Source organism: Ambystoma mexicanum, chromosome 9 (assembly GCF_040938575.1).
Source record: "Ambystoma mexicanum isolate Mex_15411 chromosome 9, UKY_AmexF1_1, whole genome shotgun sequence".
Lineage (NCBI taxonomy): Eukaryota > Metazoa > Chordata > Amphibia > Caudata > Ambystomatidae > Ambystoma > Ambystoma mexicanum.
In genome coordinates, this window is record NC_090931.1 from 12634306 (window position 1) to 12654632 (window position 20327).

The window sequence follows — 20327 nt, forward strand, 5'->3', positions numbered from 1 at the left end:
ACCAGGTTTGGCCTCATTGTTCCTATGCCTTTGGCAGGCTTCAGGACTGAAGACCGCCTCTGGTGCCCGAGTGTCTGGGGTGGGCAGGAAGTGAGGGAGGTGCCCGACACTCCCTGTGCTTAGTCTCCTAGGAGACCCAAATGCACTCTGGCGTGATTGGCTGGCTGACTGTCCGGCAAGGACAGCCACCCTGCTGGGTGAGTAGCAGCTAGGCTGGAATGAATCGGAGAAAACTGTTTAAAAGGAGAGTCGCTTGGCTTTGAAGGCAGAGTCGAGCCCTGGAACGAAAGAACCGAAGACGAGCTGGAAGATGACGCTGCTGCAATTCCTGGACTGTTGGTTTGCCCGGGGAATCCCTGCTGCAGGTTCCGAATTACCAAGTTCATCTCGACAGAGAAGCCCTTAAAGGACGACTTCTCCCTTTGAGTTGGTGGGACCAATCAACTCGCAAGCCACCTGGACGCCATTCTCGGAGCTGGTTGTATTTTCCTCAGAGTGCTGCAGGAAACCGAATAGCCATGGAGAAGGACACCAGTTTGTGTGCTTGAAGGCAGCAACCGGAATCGAATATTTGCCAGTTTGCCAGCTTTGTGACCACGTGCAGTGCAGGAGTCCCACGGCGACCTCCCTCTTGACCCCACGACTGAGGCTCAGGAACAGCGAGATCTGCAGGAACTGCCAGGAACAGAAGTCTTCAGCTGCATCTTTTTCTTCAATATAAGCAACTGTGAAAACCCGACCGAGAGACATTACCTCTCTCTGCGAAAGTGTGTAACTTTGGCAACTTGCAGGCCTCGTCAGCTTGTGACCCGAAAAATTAATCTTTAGTCTATGAACTACTTCTGAGAACAGTGGCAAAGACGTTTCCATTTTAACTACCTGAACCGTTTTCACCCATACAAGAATCTAGTCCATTGACTTTTCCTACCTATTGCATTGAATCAACTCCTCTGGTGCACTCAAACTATTTGCTTTGTTTAAGAGTAACTGTATTATTCGTTTTACTATCTTATGCCTTTTTGCTCCTACTACAAATGCTCTGAATGCCATTTTGCTCCTCCTTCAAAGAAGTTTAAATGTCACAGAACCAGATAGTGTAAAGTACTGTAGTATATTTTTGTGTGATATTGATTGCCTCCTTTTAGTGAATGTTTTCTAACTGACTGTGTAATAAATTGTTTTACCAAGAAACCTTGCGTAGAAGTGTCTATCTGAATACTTGTGATTGTAGACCTCTGTGTAACCCCCTTACAAGCTCACATTCACTCTTGAGATGAGCCTGGTTGCTCAGCTTGCTACCAAAAACTGTGTGGTACAGACTTGTACCAAAGTTTAGTTTTGCTTACACCTGTAGTCATAGTTGTGTGTAGTGGTCCCAGAGGGTACTGCATGCAAACTTTGCCTTACAGTGGCCAGCCAGATTCTGGTTTCCAGAGCTTCAGCATCTGTCAGTCTGCTCACCGATCAGGCTTCCGCTGATTCCCGACCTGCTTCACCAGAGCGATCAGCATATGTGGCACCCCTCCCCACAATCGTTCAGCTTGGCGGCCTGGTAACTGAGTTCAAATCCTTAGAAAGTTTCAACTTGTCAGCGGATAATATGCAGATTATCCAGGCAGCTAGAAAACCTTCGACAAGTTCTCCATATAGGAGCAAGTGTCTCTGGGTCTGTCACTGGTGTTTAGCTAAGCAGCTGGACCCCAGATATGCTACCATCGACACGGTCCCGTTAGTCGTTTCTCATCTGGAAACTTCGGGCGTACATGTCTTGTAGAACTTATTTGTCGGCTATTGCTGCTTACCGGTCCACCGACTCCTGCTCTTTTTCATTGACAAACCCTGTCATTAAAAGACACTTGGCAGGTCTATTGCATCTTTAGCCACCTGTGCGCAACCCGCATCCAAAGTGGGAATTGAATGTGGTCCTCACTGCCTTATGCCATAAACCTTTTGAGCCCATGGCTACGGTGGACTTGAAGTTCCTTTTAGTGGAAATTGGCTTTTCTGATTGCGGTGACTTCGGCAAGGTGTGTAAGCGAGCTTCAGAACTTGTCTGTCGAACATCCATTCCTCACCTTTCATAAGGATAAGGTTGTACTCCGGACTAATCCTTCTTTCCTTTCAAAGGTCCTTTCAAAAGTTTCTGAACTAGTCTATTTCCTTACCCGTTTTCTTTCCAGACCCGGCATCAGATGCCGAGAGTTTATTGCATAATTTGGATGTCAGACGAGCTCTAAAGTTTTATTTGGACAGAACATCTAAACTTAGGAGTTCTTTCCAGCTTTTTGTGACCTGCGGGGATCCGAAAAGGAAAGCCGGCCTCGAAAGCAACTATCTACCGATGGATTGCTTCCTGTATTTCAGAGGCGTATACCGTTCAAGGCCTTCAGCCTCCAAAGGGAATTCATGCCCATCTTGTGCGGGGCAAGGCAGCTGCCGTTGCCTTCCAGAAATATGTTCCCTGGGAATACATTGCCAGAGCAGCTACGAGGGCTTCCCCATCAGGTCTTTGTAAGCATTACTGCTTAGAACTGAGCTTGAGCCGATGCTCAGTTCGGGCAGGCGGTTCTTAAAAACCTCTTTCAGTAAAGGATTTTCATCCACCTGTTTTACTGTGAGGAGTGCTTGGTAATCTCCCAAAATTATGGAGGAAAGGGGACGGGACTTAGGAGTATGACAAAGTTACTCACCGTAGTGACTACCTTACTCCTAGTCCAGAGTCCCCTTTCATTCATACGCCCGCCCACTGTCCCCTCTAATAAGTATCCTCTATTATTGCTTAACTGGTCTCAGACCTGGCAATAGAAAACGACTGAAAGGCAATGCGCGGGGCGGAGCTAAGGAGTGCGTGGTTACGGCGGCATGCTGTACCCTGCGTAAAAAGAGGACACATTTTCATTTTTTATGCTTTTTGACCAAAGTGCTCCGGTCCCGTCCCAAAGGACGGAATGTCCCACAAGTTGTGAGGAAAGGGGACTAAGGACTAGGAGTAAGGTAGTCACTACGGTGAGTAACTGTTATATTTTCACCCTGCACTAGTCTTTCTGTACTCCTCAACTCACTTAACCTCTCATGTCACTTTGTTTGGACAATTCTCATATCTTTCTTTTTTTCTCCTTTTTTGACACCCTTCATTCCACTGCCTTGCCTGTCTTTTGGTCACCCAATCATGGATGTGTTCACACTTTTCACACATCAACCCTTCTAACTCTGAAATATGTATTTGGCCTGCATCTCACACCCCCTCTTTGCCCCCACCTGGTCTTTCTTTTCCATCTTATCTCCTCTCATTTGTGCCTGCTACATGTAATCTTGGCATTCTTTTACTCTTCTTTTCCCACATCAGTAAGACTGCTCGTATCTATTGCTTTCATCTGTATAATATTCATCATGCCCGCCTCTTTCTCTCATTTCATGCCTTTAAACGTCTCGATACTGCTTGGCCGTTCTGTTGGGACTTTCTTCCTCCCGCCTTACTCCTCGTTCTGTTTTAACTCTATCTGCCTCTTTTTATCCCTACCTGCCTTCTCCTCTTCACTTTTCTTTTTTCTCACGTTTTACTCCCATCTTTCACTTTCTCTGCATGGTGTATAAATGCCCCATGGTCTTGCTCCCATCTCTTTCCTCTCTTGTATATTTCCATTCGCCCACCCAAATGTTTTGTTCTCGATTCCTCCATCTCCTTTGTCCCTAACCTCCATGAGCCTCTTCGCACTTTATTCTCTTCTTGTGTCTAGATACTAGGATTCCCTTCCCTTACATATTCGCTCATCACTTTCTTCACACATTTTTCACTCCTGTGTAAACATCTTTTTCTTCTGTCTGTTACTGGTCCATATATTTTGTGCAGGGATTTGGCGAAAGCCATTTATAAATGGTAAATAAAAACAAAAAACATAAACCTGTTGCTTTCATAAAAAGTCTACATGTGTAATTCATGTTTACATTCTAATTTCAACAAATTCTCTTGGCAGAAATATGACCGTATTGATCACGTTCCCTTCTGAGCATTGTCTAGATCGGCTTCATTTTATTTTCTGCCTTTTGAACTTTAAATCTTTTTGCTATTGGCGCCATCTCAATCTACACAATCGAAAAGCAAAAGTGAAAAAAATGAGCTTTGCTTTGCAATTTACACTTGCTGTATCTTTGCTTTGCAACTAGGGTTTAGTAGCCAGTCATTGTTTGCAGACATGGACACTCCAATTCCTATTGCATTTCACCAGCCCAGAATATGCATCAATCATTGTTCTCTATTACAGGTATTGAAGACTTTGAAGCTACAGCTAAAGCTCCAATTCTAGTGGTTGAAGGGAACACTGCCTTTGTTACTTGCAACATTCCAGACAGTAACCCCAGAGCCCTCGTCCGCTATCGAATCCGGGGGAAATGGCTGGCTCATTCGACAGGTGAGATGGTGACTGGACCCACATAATAAAAATATCTTCTGTGTTCAAGTTTTTAAATACTTAGCAGATGACATGCCTGGTCAGGCATACATGGAAGTTATCTTTTGTTTAATTGGAAGTACGGGTTTAGAAAAAACTGCACCTAATTTACATTTGTTAAACTTACTTTCATTTTTTTAGTGTTTGTTTTTTATTAGATGAGTAAATAAGTAGTACAAGAAAGTACACTTTTTATTTCAACCAATGTTAACAAATGTGCTCTTTTTGAAGTGAAATATCTATAACAGATGATAGAAACAAGTTGAACGGAATATATTCAATGCGATTAAATTACTAAATGGATATTGAGACAGACAAGGGGGAGACAAAAACGGGGGAACAAAACAGAAAACATCCGGGAAAGAGTAGTGAATGGAAATCACTGCTTAAGTAATTGTGTTTAGTCCGGATCGTTTAGATAAAGAATATGTTCAATTTTTTGTTGTATTTATACAGTCGGAGGAAGAAGCGTGACATTTTTCAATCCGATGAGTAGAACAGATAGAATTCCACCAGCAGCTAAAAGATAAGTTAGACGTGTTCTTCCAGTTAAAATATTATGAAACACAATACTTGCAAATTAAATAAAGTAGGAGATTCAATTTGTCATATTAACGGGTTAACAAAGGAACCAATCCTAAGATTAGAAAGCAATAAAGGTTCTGCAAAATTAAAGATCTGTGGCATGCGAGACCAAATCTTAGTCCAAAATGCTAAAGCATATTTACACTTGAAAATTAAATGGAGCAAATCCGCATTAGGTTCATGACAAGACTAACAATTGTTGGGTGAACTATCGATGGCTTTGGCAATACGTAAAGGGTGTGAGGAAAGCGCTATGAAAAATAAGGTTTGGATAAGATTGGCAGCGAGATGTGGAATGACACATTCTCCATATTTGGGATGGAAGGTCTGAGGACGGTTTATTTTGTATTTGTAGAGCGCATTGCAGCCCGCTGGCATCGAGACACTGTAAGTGGAGCATAAGAAGGCTTGATTCTGGATTACACGAATGCCGCCTACAGTGACAGACTTATTGCAGGTACAGGGTTATAGTTGGAGGTGGATGCGGTAAAGATTACAATGTTTGAGCCACATATGTGGTTGGTTGAAAGTTCCTCTGTCTCCCATAGTCTGATAGTGCTGTGGTTCAATAGGTTGGGTGAGGGAGGGTCATTTAGGAAAGCGTATAGCTTGGTGGCGCTAATTGGATTGTTGATTAAGAAAGAAATGGGGAAGGGGAGCTTTGAGTCATGGTAGGTAGGGAATTCATTTGTGATTTAATAAGGGATGTGTGAAAGGGGAGATCAGATTCAGAGATATTATATTGTAGTCAAATCTGTGAAAAGGGGATCTCAGCAAAGTAAAAAAAAAAGTTGTTTAATACTTGACGAGTACCATCTGTGAATAGTAGTGGAATTGGATTTGGTGGGATTCTGTTTATGAAACCAAAGGAAGATGTCTTCTAAGTTGGTTTTAGAAAGAGAATTGGTAGCTAGTATATTCCAAATGGATTTGTAGTGTAGGAAAAGAGGTCATATTGGGACAAGAGGAAATGGGAGATGGAGAGTAGAGAAATGAAGCTAGCTTCAATACCTACCCAAAGACCAGCGATTTCTAGATGGGTTTCAAAATGTTTAAAGATAGATAATTGTTTTAGAATGAAGGCTTGATGGTATAATTGGAAGCTAGGGTATTTAACACCCCTTGAAAGTTTAGGAAGTCGTAATGTGATCATAGCAATGCAGGTACTGTATGATTCCATAGGAATTTAAGAAGGGAGTAAAGTTTTTTGTAAAAAAGAGAAATTCCAGTGGGACTTGCAGATAAAGAGTAGAAGATAATGGGGCTAATCATCATTTTAATAGTATTTAATCTCTCCAACCAAGATAAGAAAAGGGGGGACCATTTTGAGACCAGATCTGTTACTTTTTCCATTAAACGGTTGGTGTTGAGTGTAATAGTGATATGTATATCTTTGGCAATATGAAGACCAAGATACTTAATATGTGAGGATTGCTTAGACATTGCGAATAGTGGGGTATTAGTAGGGTTACAAGCGTTGGTGAGAGGCATGACATCAGATTTATCCAAATTTAACTTGTATCCAGAGACCGTAGAAAAGAGATTTATAGGACATGTTAAATGTGGAATGGAGGAGGTGGGGTTATATGATATATTAGGGTATTTATAATGCGATTAATACCCAGAGGGTTCTAAGCGTGGACCCGGGGATCGAACCTGTGTTGCTCTGTCGTCTTGCTTCCAAGACGAGCATGTTGCAACTGAGCTATCCTGCCGAGACTAGAGGTTAGAGATAGATGAGAATGTCATCTGGATAAGCAGAGAGTTTAATTTCTATATCATTAATGAAAATACCTTTGATGTTGGGATTTATTCTTATGCTTTGTAGGAGAGGTTCTAGTGAAGGTTAAATGGTAAGGGAGAGGGGGGACAACCTTGCAGGGTGCCTCTTTTAATTTGAAAAGAAGAGGCGAGAGACGTATTACTAAGAATTCTAGTAGTAGGAGAAGAGTATAGGACTTCGACCAGGTTAATAAAATATGGAGAGAAGCCATGCCAGGTTAAGGAATGAAACATAAAAGACCAAGAGACACGATCAAAAGCTTTCTCAGCGTCAAGGCCGAAGAGTGAGTGAATCGTCAGAATGAATTTTGAGAGTGAGAAAGCGTATTGAATAGTCTAGTTTTGGAGGAAGCGTGGCGGTCTTTAATAAAGCCAGACTGGTCCGAGTGTATAAGCGTAGGAAGGTAATGCTCTAATCAGTTAGCTAGAATTTTGGCAAATCTTTTCGAATCGGAATTAATAAGAGATGGGTCTGTAGTTTATAATTAAGGAGGGATCTTTGTCAGATTTGGGAAAGAGTATGAGAAGCGCTTCACCGAAGGAACCAGGGCGTTGACCCATTTCAATAAAGTACAATATAACTAAGAGTTTTTGGGTAATGGAGTCGACAAGTTTAATAGAAATCAATGCTAAACCCATCAGGACTGGGGGCCTTATTAGGTTTGAAGTCTGATCTGCCTTGTTTGATTTCATTTCACATTCAATATATTTTCATATTTATCCCAGGAGGATAGCTCAGCGGCAGCGTGCTCGACTTGGAAACAAGACGACACGGAGCAACACAGGTTCGATCCCTGGGTCCGCGCTTAGAAACCTCTGGGTATTAAGCGCGTTATAAATAACCTATCATATATCATATAGGGATACAGCAATATCGAGAGAGGAAAGGTTGAATGGATCTGAGGACATTTTCGTTTTTTCTGAAAGAATGGATTTCAGAAGTTTTAGAAGAATCGCAGGAATAAAGATTGGAGTAAAAATGAAGTCATTGATAACTTTTGGGTTGGTTAATCTGATACCATCAGAGGAGAGAATATGGATAATGAGTGATTTTTCTTTCTTTAAGTAGGAAGCTAGCATTTTACCAGCTTTGTTTGATATGTTTAGTTCTAGATCTAAGATCTAAAAATAGAGTTGGCAGCGGTGTCAGTGCAGAGTTTATTAAATTCAGTACATTTGGACATGAGCTTTCATGGTATTGGAATCAGGGTTGGTATAATAGGACTGTTTGAGAAGTTTATTAGAGGTCAACAGTGTTGTAAGTTTTTAATGTCATTTTTTAATGGCCGCATATTGAATTATGAACCTATGAAGGGTGGCTTTGAAAGCATCCCAATTGTTTATAGAGAGATGAGCAGGGCGATTATTGAAAAAGAAATCAATAAATGCTTAGTCTTGTCGATAAAGGATTTGTCATTGAGGATAAATGAATTAAATCTACATCTAGGAGAGCGTTTGGAAATAGGTGCCCATGCTAACGTGGTAGAGCGGGGTGCATGATCAGAAATAGTTATGGAGCCAACTTCAGAATTCAAAATAGGCGGGTTAATGAAGAATTAACAAATATAATCCAGTCTAGAGAAGGATTGGTGTGGAGGGGATTAAAAAGTGAAATCTTTTGTATCTGGGGGACTGAAGCACCAAGGGTCGACTAGATTGAGATTTTGAAGTAGGTTAAGGAAACTACTACGGGATTTGGAATTAACAAAATTTGAGGTATAATTACGATTGAGGGCAAAGTCATAAACTTGATTACTACACAAACAATAAGTCTATCAAGACTCTTCTGTGAGATTTTTAAATGAAATATTTGACCAAAAAAGGGGATTGGGGGCATTGGGACCATAGCTATTGATCCCGAGCTAGGGGAGCTCTCTGGCGCTCCAAACTGCGCAAATCCACCTCCACTTCCACCCCATCCTTGTGCCCTCTGAGGAACTCTCCTCTGACTCCCCATGCCGCACACTCCGTCCCCATAGCCCACTGGGGAACACACCACCCTCTCGACCAACCTCCCATGCCACCCTTTCCCTCCCCTTAACCCCTACTTGACCCCTGCCCACAAACTGCCCCCTTCATATCCCTTCCCTTCTTTGAAAGTAGCTCGCTCCACCCTTGATAGAACAGTAGCCTCATCTCCCTCACCCTCTGACCCTCCTACCCTCGCACACCCCTATGGCACCAAAACACACAAAATGCAGAAAGCATGACTGTTCCTCTCCCTCGACCCTCTACTCCTCAGCTCTTCTGCTTCAGCCCAGCCTCTGCCTCCCCTACCCCATACACTCCTCCAGTTTCCACCCCCTTTCTCTTGACTTTTCACCCTGTACACCTAAACCCCCAGCGCCCTCCAGACTCATTCCAAAATCTACCCGCCTAAACCACCACATACCAACTGATCCATTCACCACTCTCCCATCCCCCCTTGACCCACCCCTCTCCTCTATTACTTGCCTCCGCTCGCCTACTCTTCCCGCCCCCCAACGACGTAACCCTCACTCGACACTCAATGTCCACAGGCACCCAGACACTCCCGTACCCCACCTCAACCACCCTGAACACTGATAAAACTGAAATCATGGTGTGCGGCAATACTGCCCTTCTGCCACACCCGCTCCCATGGCCCCTGTCCCTCGGCCTTCTCGGTGTGCTGAAGGCAGTGTGGCTGGCCTTCTTACTTTCCTCCTGCACTCCCATTGGTCACAATGCTTTTTTCAACCAACTGGGGCCTGTTAGACTTTAGCCGGCCCCCTCACCAAAGGCCAACTCCTAAGGCCCCTGTCTGCTCTCCAGTACGCTATTTGGAGTCCTTGGAGTGCTATCTGCACCGTAGAACCGTAACTACAATGATACTGCCACCTCACTTCTCTAAGAAATTCAGACTGACTTGACATAGTAACCTCCTGAATTATGGGTTAGTTCCCTCCTTCTGCACTCACTCCTACCACCTTTGACTCACTTTTCCTTCTGCTTGTTTGTCCCATGTTTTTATTCTGATTCGCAGTGCTTCTTTAAACCCTTTGCTAACATCTGACTCCCTAATTGAAAGATGAGTCACATTTTGCAGTTTTTTCTTTTTGCTTGAAAGTTACATTTTTTTTGTTTTTTGTTGGGGTGGCACAATGACCGTGAAAGTTACATTTTACTGTTCTCTGCTAATTTCGCTGTACTTTGCCAGCCCAGTGACCTCACCATTTTTTTGTTCCACACCTACCTGCCTTAGCCCCCTCTGCTTCTCCCTCTTTTTTCGCTTCTAATACCATGGCGCTTTCTGTTTCTCTTATCTTCTCCAACTGCTTCTCCATTAACTATCCATCCCTTCTCACTAAGTCTGGCCGGAAGAAGTTCAAAAAGGATATCCTGGCATCCAACCCTCGACTTCTTATTGCCGACACCTACTCCAAAACTTTCTGCAGACCGACCCTCACCGACATCCTCTTTGTCTTTCATACGCTAGATCTATGTACTCTTCATATGATCTCTGTGCTCTGTCCTACCTCCTCCTCTCCATTAATGGTGGCACTCTCTGGGAAGTTCTCATGGCTTCCTTCGACTCCTGTCTACCTTAATGGTACTGTCATGGTCCAAAGCCCTCAGGCCAACCTCTTTGATGGGCGCTTCCTCTCCACTCATAAATTTCCTTTCTTCTACTGCTGTTCCCTCCTCTCCCCCCTTGGCTACCTTGCCCTCTCTCCTCCTCCGCCCTATCTTGGGCTCCTTCTTCCCCTCCACAGGGCGGACCTCTAATCTGTACCACTCCCCGGAAGGTCTTTAACCTTCATCTTGCCACTCTCAACTCTCGCTCTGCTGTCACACTCCTCTGAGATCTGCCACCCTTGAAGAAATAGACCTTGATGTCCTTGGTCTTACTGAGACATGATTCACGGCCAGCTCTGTCACCAGCTTTGACACTCTCCTTCCTAATGGCTATAAGATCCTCCCCGCACCCAGAACCTCCCGGTCCGGTGGGAGGGTTAGGGAATGGGGTTGCGCTGATCTTTCCTGAGTGGATTCTTGCCTCTATCATTCCCACTCAGACCTTCTCCTCTTTTAAATGCCTCATCTGTAGGCTCTCGCTCTCTCCTAGCCATTCTCTTACAGTGGCTATGGTCTACCGGCCTCCTGGTAAAAGCACCTCATTTCTCTGAGTGGCGTGACCTCTCCTCCTCCCTCCTGGCCTCGACCACTCTACTTCTCCTCACTGACCTCAATAGCCATCTATACTCTCCTGGTTCTTCCTCCTTATTCTTCTGTAACCTCTGCGACTCCCTTTCCCTGTCCATCCTCCCCTCTGGCCCAACTCATTCTGCGGGTCACACACTCGATGTCCTGATCACCTCTGACCCCCCTCCCCCCCTCTCCATCCCCCTGAAAACTCCTCTTTCCTGGAGCAATCATTCCCTCCTCTCCTCTCCCTCTCTTACGCTCAGGCAAAGCCTTACCCCATCATTGCCACCTAACTTCTCAGAAATCCGTCCCATGAAGTGTCAGTTGAGGCTTTCGCCACCACCTTTTCTCCCTCTCCTGGCTCCGCACACCCCCCCCCCCCCCCCCCCTCCACCTTCACCTCTGGCTGACACACATCCTGACAAAGCCCTATCTCGGCTCTACTCTTCTATTTGCGATACACTTGATGCTCTTGCCCCTGCCATGATGATCCGTTTGAAGTCCAAAGCCAAGTGCAACTCCTGGTATGACTCCAACCTAGCTACAATTAAGTGTAACTGTAGGGTGGCGGAGAGGAAATGGATGGCTTCTTATTCATCCTCTGACAAACTGGCCTGTCACCTGCTCCAAAGGCAATGCCAACTTTCTGTCTTCACCAAGAAGAGAGGCCACATTCAAGCCCATGTCTCTGGGGCATCGAACAACTCGACCAAACTCTTCAAAATCTGCAAGGAGCTGGCCAACCCTGCTGCAGTCTATACCCCTCCTGTTGCCTCCCAACCTCTTTGCAATCCCCTTGCCTCTCACTTAATCTCAACCCAGGACATCCTGTACACCCTCTCCTCCCCCTCCTCTCCGCCTGACCCTCCTTCAGCCACCCCCACCTTCTTTCTCATCCTTTCCTCCACTGATGAGGTTGCTAGACAAGTCCAATCTATGAAAGCCTCCTCAAAACCGGTTCATCTGTGTTCCTCTAAAACTATCAAGGATTTTGTGGATACCCTCGCAACCACTTCTTTACCTCTGGATCCTTCCCCTCTGAAACACTCCCTTGTGCATCCTCTTAAGAAATCCACAGCTGATCCTTTTTGTCTGGCTAACTATCGCCCAATTTCCATTACTCATTTTCTGGGCAAACTCCTGGAAAAGCTGCCCATCTCTCAGCTGAACCTTCATTCCAATCCTGTTGGCGGTCTCCACGACCACCAGTCTGGCTTCAGACCTGCCAGAAGCACAAACTGCTCTCCTGAACATCCGTGAAGATCTGCTCTTAACATTCCCTCTGTCCTCATCCTACTTGATCTCTCTTCTGCCTTCAACACATTCAACCACACCATCCTGCTCAACCTGGGTATCACCGATCAGGCTCTTGCGTGGCTGACCTCTTTGCTCTCTGATCGACCCTCCCAGGTCCAACTTGGGTCCTTCCTATCATCTATTTCCCTCTCTACCTGTGGTGTTCCCCATGGGTCTAACCTCTCGCCCTGGCTTTTCACCCAATACCTGGCAACTCTCGCCCACTCTATTGTCATTTTCTGCTCCAATTTCCAGTGCTATGCTGACAACACTCAACTCATTTTCAGGCTGCCCTCGACCATCTCCTCTCCTTATCTCATCTCTGACTGCAATTCAAGATTGGTGTGCCGCCAACAATCTTTTGCTGAATGCCAGCCAGACGGAAATCCTCCTTCTCGGCACACCTTCAACCTCCTTTCCTCGCACTCTCTGGCCTCCCTCCCTTGGCCCTCCCCTAACGCCACCTGCGAGGCTAAGAACCCCAGGGTCTTCTTTGACTCCACACTTTCCTTCTCCGCCCACATCAAGCAGACAAAAACTACAGGGAAAGTATAAGCGAAACAAAGGGTAATCATTATAATAGGGAAATAGCAGCATCAAACGCTACCAGTAAGATATTCGAGGTAAAGCATTGAAAAACCTAAGGTGCTCACACCGCCTTTTTCTCCATCAAAGGAAGACTGCGACATAGTTCATAGTTCAAAATCCTTTCGCTGCAAAAACTCAAAAGGCAAACAATACTAAGGCCAGAGAAATCTCAGGAAAGATCATTCCGGAGAATGATTGTCCTAACCTGGGTGATATTGCCCCTTTTAATTTCACATCAGTTTCAGAAAAAGAATTGCTAGCGGTATTGAACCAAATGAAACCTACATCGTGTGCTGAAAATATCATGCCATCTAAAATCATACTAGAAAATAAAGTAATCTTTGCACCGGTTTTTGTGAAACTAATTAATGCTTCCTCAAAGAAGGCACTGTGCCTAAGGAAATTAAGAAAGTGACTATCACTCCTGGTCCAAAAGGCAGGTCTTGACCCTAAGGACCCTGGAAATCCTAGTCCGATCACCAATTCCAATTTCATCCTCGAGATACTAGACAAGATGGTGACAAATGAACTACAGAAACACATAGAAGCCCAGTTAACACTTCATCAACAACAATCTGGTTTTAGAGCCGTCCATAGTATGGAAATGGCCATGCTAGATCTGCAAGGCCACATGTTAGAGTTAGTTGATGGGGGCAAAACAGGGATGCTGATGTTGCTTGATCTTAGCGCAGCCTTTGATTTGGTAGATCATCCGCTCCTAGTAAAAGCATTGAGGACAGCGGGGTGCTCCCAGGTTGCCTTCGCCTGGCTCACTTCATTTTTAACAGAGCGCCGAGCTAAAGTCCACTGGGGGGAAACGTTTTTGGAGGCCATATCAATTATCTTTGGAGTACCTCAGGGGGCAAGTTTGTCTCTGTTGCTTTTTCAGATCTACAGGAGAAGCCTCTGTGACTTGTTGGATGACTTTGGCATCTTTTTCACAAATTACGCCAATGATACGCAACTTGTTATTGAACTTGAGGGAGAATACACCAGGGACAGCGCCAAGATAGCTGAAGTTTACAGTATAATAGACCCCTGGATGCAGCAACATTGGATGTGTTTAAACAACACGAAAACCAAGCTAATGATCTTCGGTACTCGCGCAGCCAGAGCAAAATTAGGGGAGGACTATAAAACCTTCTCTATTAAAGAAGATAAAATACAGGTCACGAGCCAGGTTAAGACACTGGGGATGATGGTGGACGCCTCTGTGAGCTCTGAGGCTCAGGTTAATTACTTGCATAAAAACAAGGCATATTACATATGCCTCATGAGAGCAATTGGACCGTATGTGAACGAGGAAAACACAGCAACTATTGCTAGAGCAATCATTTTGCCAGGATTAGACTACGGAAATGCATGGTTACTTGGAGCAACCAAAAAAGATCTTGCGAGAGGTCAAGTAATGGAAAATAATGCAGAATGTATAGTAAAGAGAATAAAAACTAAGGAACATGTAACAAATCTCTGCATTGGTTAAGAGTTGAAGACAGAGTGAACTTTAAGTCAATGACCATTATACATAGGTGCCTCTATGGAGACGCTCCCCGATGTTTAAAAAAACAATTAAGATCCACTCCGCTGAAACAGCTATGCTCAGCGGACAAAGGACTGCTAATGTGCCAAGACACAATCGTAAGGCAGGACTGGGCAGATCCTTTACAGTACTTGCTGCGCAACAGTGGAATAAACTACTGCCCACTTTGCGGTTGGAAGAGAAAGATCAAATCTTTAGGAAAGGTCTGAAGACATTTCTTTTCAAGTAACTGCACCTCGTTCAGGAATTAGTCTGTGTGGACGCCTCTGGCTTGTCCAATCGTATGTCTAGTATTATGTTTTCAGCACCCTGATGCCTGCGGGATGCCGGCGCGATATAAGCACACATGAGATATCATCTGTCTCTAAAAAATCAAACTTCCTACTGCATCTCCTCAGAGGTATTCTGCCTTTCCTCTCCTTCCCCAGAAGCTCATGGTCTCCCAAGCTCTCCTTCTCTCTAGGTTGGACTATTGCAACAACCCCTTTCTAAATCTACCTGCCTCTACTCTCCGCCCTCTACAACTTATCCAGAACAGGACTGCGAGACTTGTCCTTGGCCTCAAGCGATTGGATCATATCTCTCCAGCTCTGAAACCTCTCCATTGGCTCCTAGTGGATGCAAGGATTAAATTCAAAACCCTCTGCATTGTACACAAGGCTTTCTGGGGCCTGGGTCCAAAATGCCTACAGCTATGCCTCTGCAAATACCTCCCCTCTCGAGCTCTTCGCTCCTCTACCTCGAACTCCCACAGGGTCGGTTGTTTCTCAAAGAAACAAGCTGGGGCAGATCCCTGTCTTCGGCTCGGGCCTCCCCCTGGAACAGCCTCCTTACCACTTTGAGCCTTGGAGAACCTTCTCCGGTTCCGCAAGTACCTCAAGACCTTCCTCTTTGCTGCTACCTTCGCCCCCTCTCTCTCCTGCTGATCTGTTCTCTCTCGGCACTGTGGCCTGGCCTACCCTGTCTTCTGGTCCCCGGTACCTGCTCGCCCTGCCACCCCTTGCACTGGGGTCGGTATCTGTACCCATACAGCGCCCCCCCCCCTGTTTCTGCACTTATCAGCCATACCCTGCCTGCTGCCTTAAACCCAGCACTTGCTGGCTGCACTACCACTGTTTGTTGCCTTTATTATTTATAATTAATCTTTTCTCGTATGATCCGCACTTTCCACTTCTCTCCCTCTCCCATGCACTTGTGCGTTCTCAATGTCACTGGGCCTAGTAAGATTGTTGTTTTGTCCTCCCCTGCTCCCCTCCCTTATCGCACTCTGAAACACTTGTGTAAGGGCGTGATATAAATAAAATATCAATCAAAACCTGATGACTAATACTCGAGATCCCGCATGCTTCAAATCAGTAAAAGTGAACTCCTCAGATCATAGCTCCTCCCATATCACCATGTTTACTCTCTACTCTACACCAACACACAATTAGAGCGCAGCTACACCCCTCGTTCAATTTCAGCCTAGCTGCTCACATACGAACACTACCCCATGAACACCTCATTCTAATAAAACGCAGCTACATCCCATGACAAGCTGGTCTAGCTGCACACGTGTCCTACACAGCCTAACGCAGCCAGAAGCCAGTCTTGGTGTCCACCCTCCAGACTGCACATTCAACTGATATCAATGCTACCATCAGGCTATTACATCGGCTGCACACAACTGGTGCACCCAAGCACACGGACCCCTTACTCTCTCAACTGAGCTGGTTTACGTTACCGGAGGGCGTTCAACCTACCAGTGATTAGAGGTAATACCAATGATGTATAGTGCGCTATATGAATGCCAAATAACATACCATTACATTATAGTAGCGGGTATGTTATTAATGATTGCTTCTACAATGATCCAACAGCCTTCAGGATAATTTTCATTAACTAATGAAAAATGTACGCATTTGTTAATTCGTACAGAGACACTGCCTTTCTTGTCTAGAGCATCAGAAATATATGTATGGCTGACCCAAGGGTCTTGTGGTTTTCATTATCCATACTCCAATTAGTCTCTTGGAGGCAAACGATAGCAGGTTTAAGTTGGGAGACTATCTTACTATGTTTGATAGGGTGACTTGGCCCTTTAACATTCCAAGTAATAAACTTAACAGACATTAATTTTGAAGTCTTGCAGCCTTGGGACCAAGCCAGCCAGCAGACAACCAGAGGGAATGAAATGGAGTGAGCAAGAGGCACAGAGATGCATGCAGTAGCTTGAATGTAGTAAGCCACCTCGCCGCCAACCTCAGCTTGAATATAGGCACGACTGAGAGTGGAGTTCTTCAGACAGATCCATCCTCTCGGGGGTGAATGACCTCCTCACCTGCACCATGCCAGCATAAGACAGGGCGCAAAGTGACCAGTGGGGCTTGCTTGCAGTAATTTAACCCACCAGTGTCGGGGGCCATGGAGAAGCACTTTTAGGGAGAATTCTCTGTAAGGCTAATTTCCCAAACCTAGTGAGTGCCCCAGCAGCTTTGCTGGATTTTTGGGGTTTATTTTTTTCTCTCCTGCTAAGAGTGAGATTCTTTTGCTCCCACTCTTAAACATGATTTGAGGTGTTCCTTTAACTTTCCATGTGTTTTATGGGCTATGGGGTCTTTTACTCCATATTGTCTCATGTGTTTTTGATGTGGGTTACACAGCACCCTCCGTGCCGTAACCCAGGGGTGTCGTAGCGATTTACCTGTACCAGGAAGCAGGAGCGAGGGGTGCGGGCGGGAGGGCTGTGGGAACTTTTACCTCAATTTCTGCCAAAAAGGGGGCTCTGGAAGCAGGACCTCTCACCACGGGCTCAGCAGAGCAAAAGAGGGTTTGGGGGCGCTCACAGGGATGGCTACAGTGCAAGGGATACCAGGGCCAATCGAGTCGCGCAAGTCGAGTTTTGGGGGCGGGATTTATCTGTACCAGGAAGCGGGAGCAAGGGGGTGCGGGCAGGAGGGCTGGGGGAACTTTTACCTCAATTTCTGCCAAAAAAGGGGGCTCTGGAAGCAGGACCACTCACCATGGGCTCAGCAGGGCAAAAGGCCTTTATTCTCCTTGGGACTTAGTTTTAAAATGAAGGAAAAAGAATGGGCGAACCCTCTTTTTTAAGGGGCCTGACTCGAGAGGGTTGAGAAGTGCAGAGATATGGGGGTTTGAGTCAAAGGCTTCCCTAGCCAATGGCTTAACAGGAGGTCGCTAAAGCCTTGCAGAGGAGCTAGATTGCTGCTAGCTCGGAACAAAAAATCACAGTGGAGGAACGAAACAATATAAATTTAACAGGAAGACGTTTTTGAGTTTTTTTTGTGCCATTGTGTGGCATATAAACATACAAAAAATCTGCATTATAGTGAATTAATATACAGTAGTGACAGTCTATTGAATGTGTTGTTGACTCTCACAACACATTACACAATGTCAGTGAATTAATATACAGTAGTGACAGTCTATTGAATGTGTTGTTAACTCTCACAACACATTACACAATGTCGACACTTGAATTTGTGTTTCTGGTTCGGTGTTTGGATGATAAAAGGCAGTGGCCGATGGAAATGGAACAGCGCTGCACTGAGGATACCGAACTGTCTTCAGGACGTGGGGGTCAAGTTCAGACTTGGTGAATGAGTAAGGCGTCGTCCTATAGTAAAAGAGGCTATGTTAAAAACAGTAAGAAAAACAGCAAGTCCACTGATGGTGAGAAAAGCAAGGCGAAGGACCTACCATGTTGACGTTGATAAGTGCCATGGCTGTGGTCTGAGTAAAAAAGGCAGCAGCTGCAGGAATTTCGGCTGCGGGGGTCAGTCTGCAGATGTCAGAGTCCCCAATCTAAGTCAAAAGGAAGTCGGAATGACTGGTGAGAATTAATCTGTGCAAGAGCCGTGACTGTGTCAAAGATATTTTCAAGCAGTTGCGGCTGTGGGGGTCAGTCTGCAGATTGTCAGAGGCCCCTAGTCTAAGTAAAAAGAAGTGGAAATGACTGGTGAGAATTAATCTGTGTTACGGCAGTGACTAGGCAGACGACTTAATCAAGTACTGTGTCAGGTGGGGCGGCCGAGACTAAGAGTTTACGGTGAAGAATGCTATTAGCTGGTCTCAAGGGTACAAAGTGGGTAAGAGTTACGGGCCAACCTTGTAGTAATTAATAGATTTCAGTTCATTATTTAGTGGTGCACGGAAACCGGTTAATGTGTAGACTGTAATTATTGTGAGTGAAGAAGGGTCCTGGACAAGAGTCAGGGTGGATATGAATTTAGCGAAGACATCTTAAATGCGAGGGTTACGTTACAACAGATGGACTGGGTATATACACTACAGAGGGAGAACTAGAGCGGTGCCGTGAAACTTACCCGTGCCGGAGTCAGGAAAAAGAGCTGTGTCACTGCTGTCAGTAGCGCTTGACTGGCTGCGCATGTCAGTACTTAAGAAGAGGCCATAGTGACTGCAGGGACTGCGCATGCGTTCGGGGGTAGTGTAAGAGGTTGGCGCGGTCGTACTGAGTGCGTCGGTTCACGTAGATCTTGTTAGTCATGTGTGTTAGTGTATACGTCTGGAGGTAGTGTCAGTGGTTGGCGCGGTCGTATTAATGTACGTTGGTTCGCGCGTTGCTTATTGATCATGTGTGACAGTTGACAAGATAGAAAATAGCGCCCATTGGATATACATAGGTATACTTTCCTTGAAACAACAATGAGGAGATAGAATTAAAAAGATGCAAGTCACTGGGTTCTTCTAGTGTTCTATGCCAAAAATGCAGGTTTACATTTGGGATCGTGTGTTACAAAGTAGTACAGAGAAACATTGGGGCACTCTTTAACATAGTATCTATGAGATATTACACATGTGATCGGTTTGCAATTGTATCTTTTTTGTACAGACATGGACATTAATACATTACGATAATACTCCCGGTTAATGCACCGGGGTTTTCCAAAAAGAATCAGGTGTTGAAGTTGATCACAAACAATTGACCAAAACTAATGAATCAACAATTGAAAAAACGTTATCTTATTACGCACTATGCTATAGCACCTAAGAATTGTGCAGGTGTAAGCAATACTGGAGGCGTGGTTTACTTATTAGAGAAGACACATGGGTGCAAGGGTGACCGTGACTGGATCGAGGCTCGGTGAGGGGAGCAGTTGGACATAATTGCACTTATTAAAAGAACAGGTTCCATTCGATGGAAATGTTTAGACCTTGTCTCACAGAATCCAGACAATAAATCCATTTTTGTTCTAGTCTGCGGAGGGCAAGGTCCCTGTTACCTCCGTGGGAAGGGTTGTTTACTGTTTGCAATACTGCCCAGAAGATGTCGTTGTGGGTGTGATTCATCATCTTGAAGTGTGCCACTAGTGGTTTGTCTTCTATTTGGTTTTGTACGCAGGAACGGTGTTCACAAATCCGTTGTCGAATTTCTCTCTTCGATTTGCCTATGTAAATAAGGTCACAAGGGCATTTGATGATGTATACCGACCATTTTGTTTTACAGTTGGTGAAGGAGTTGAAGGTCCACTGGTTTCCTTTCAGATTAATGGTCTTGAGGTTGGCCGTGAGGTTGCAGACGGAGCAATTGCTGCATTTAAAGTGGCCTATTACAGGCGGGAGGTTCCACAATGTGGTTTGGGTACTGTTAGGAGCATCCGCTTCTGTGTATGTGTGTACAAGTCGGTCTTTTAGATTATGGCTGCGTTTTCAAGGCAAATCTTGGTTTTTCTGGTTTAAAGGATTCTGTCTGCAGCTTGTCCCAGTGTTTTAGGACTGCCTTTTTGATAGTTACTCAGTGGAGTGAAAGTGGTGACACAGGTCATTCTAGAGTCGGATAGATCTTTAGTTGTGGGAGTAAGGCAGGTCTCCCGATTGGTGTGTTTGACTCTTTTTCTGGCTTGGCATCTACATCTACAACGAACACAACACCTTTAAAGACTCCATCGGTTGCTGGCTAA

General features: G+C 45.0%; 1 protein-coding gene across 5 annotated transcripts in view; it reads left to right on the forward strand.

Moving 5' to 3' along the window:
- Window positions 1-20327, forward strand: part of CDON (cell adhesion associated, oncogene regulated) — a 668575-nt gene that overhangs the window by 234366 nt on the left and 413882 nt on the right. For all 5 annotated transcript variants that reach the window (XM_069614078.1, XM_069614075.1, XM_069614076.1 and 2 more), the window contains exon 4: window positions 4263-4409. In XM_069614078.1, the coding sequence (XP_069470179.1) occupies window positions 4263-4409 (147 nt within the window). The remainder of the gene's footprint in view (window positions 1-4262; window positions 4410-20327) is intronic.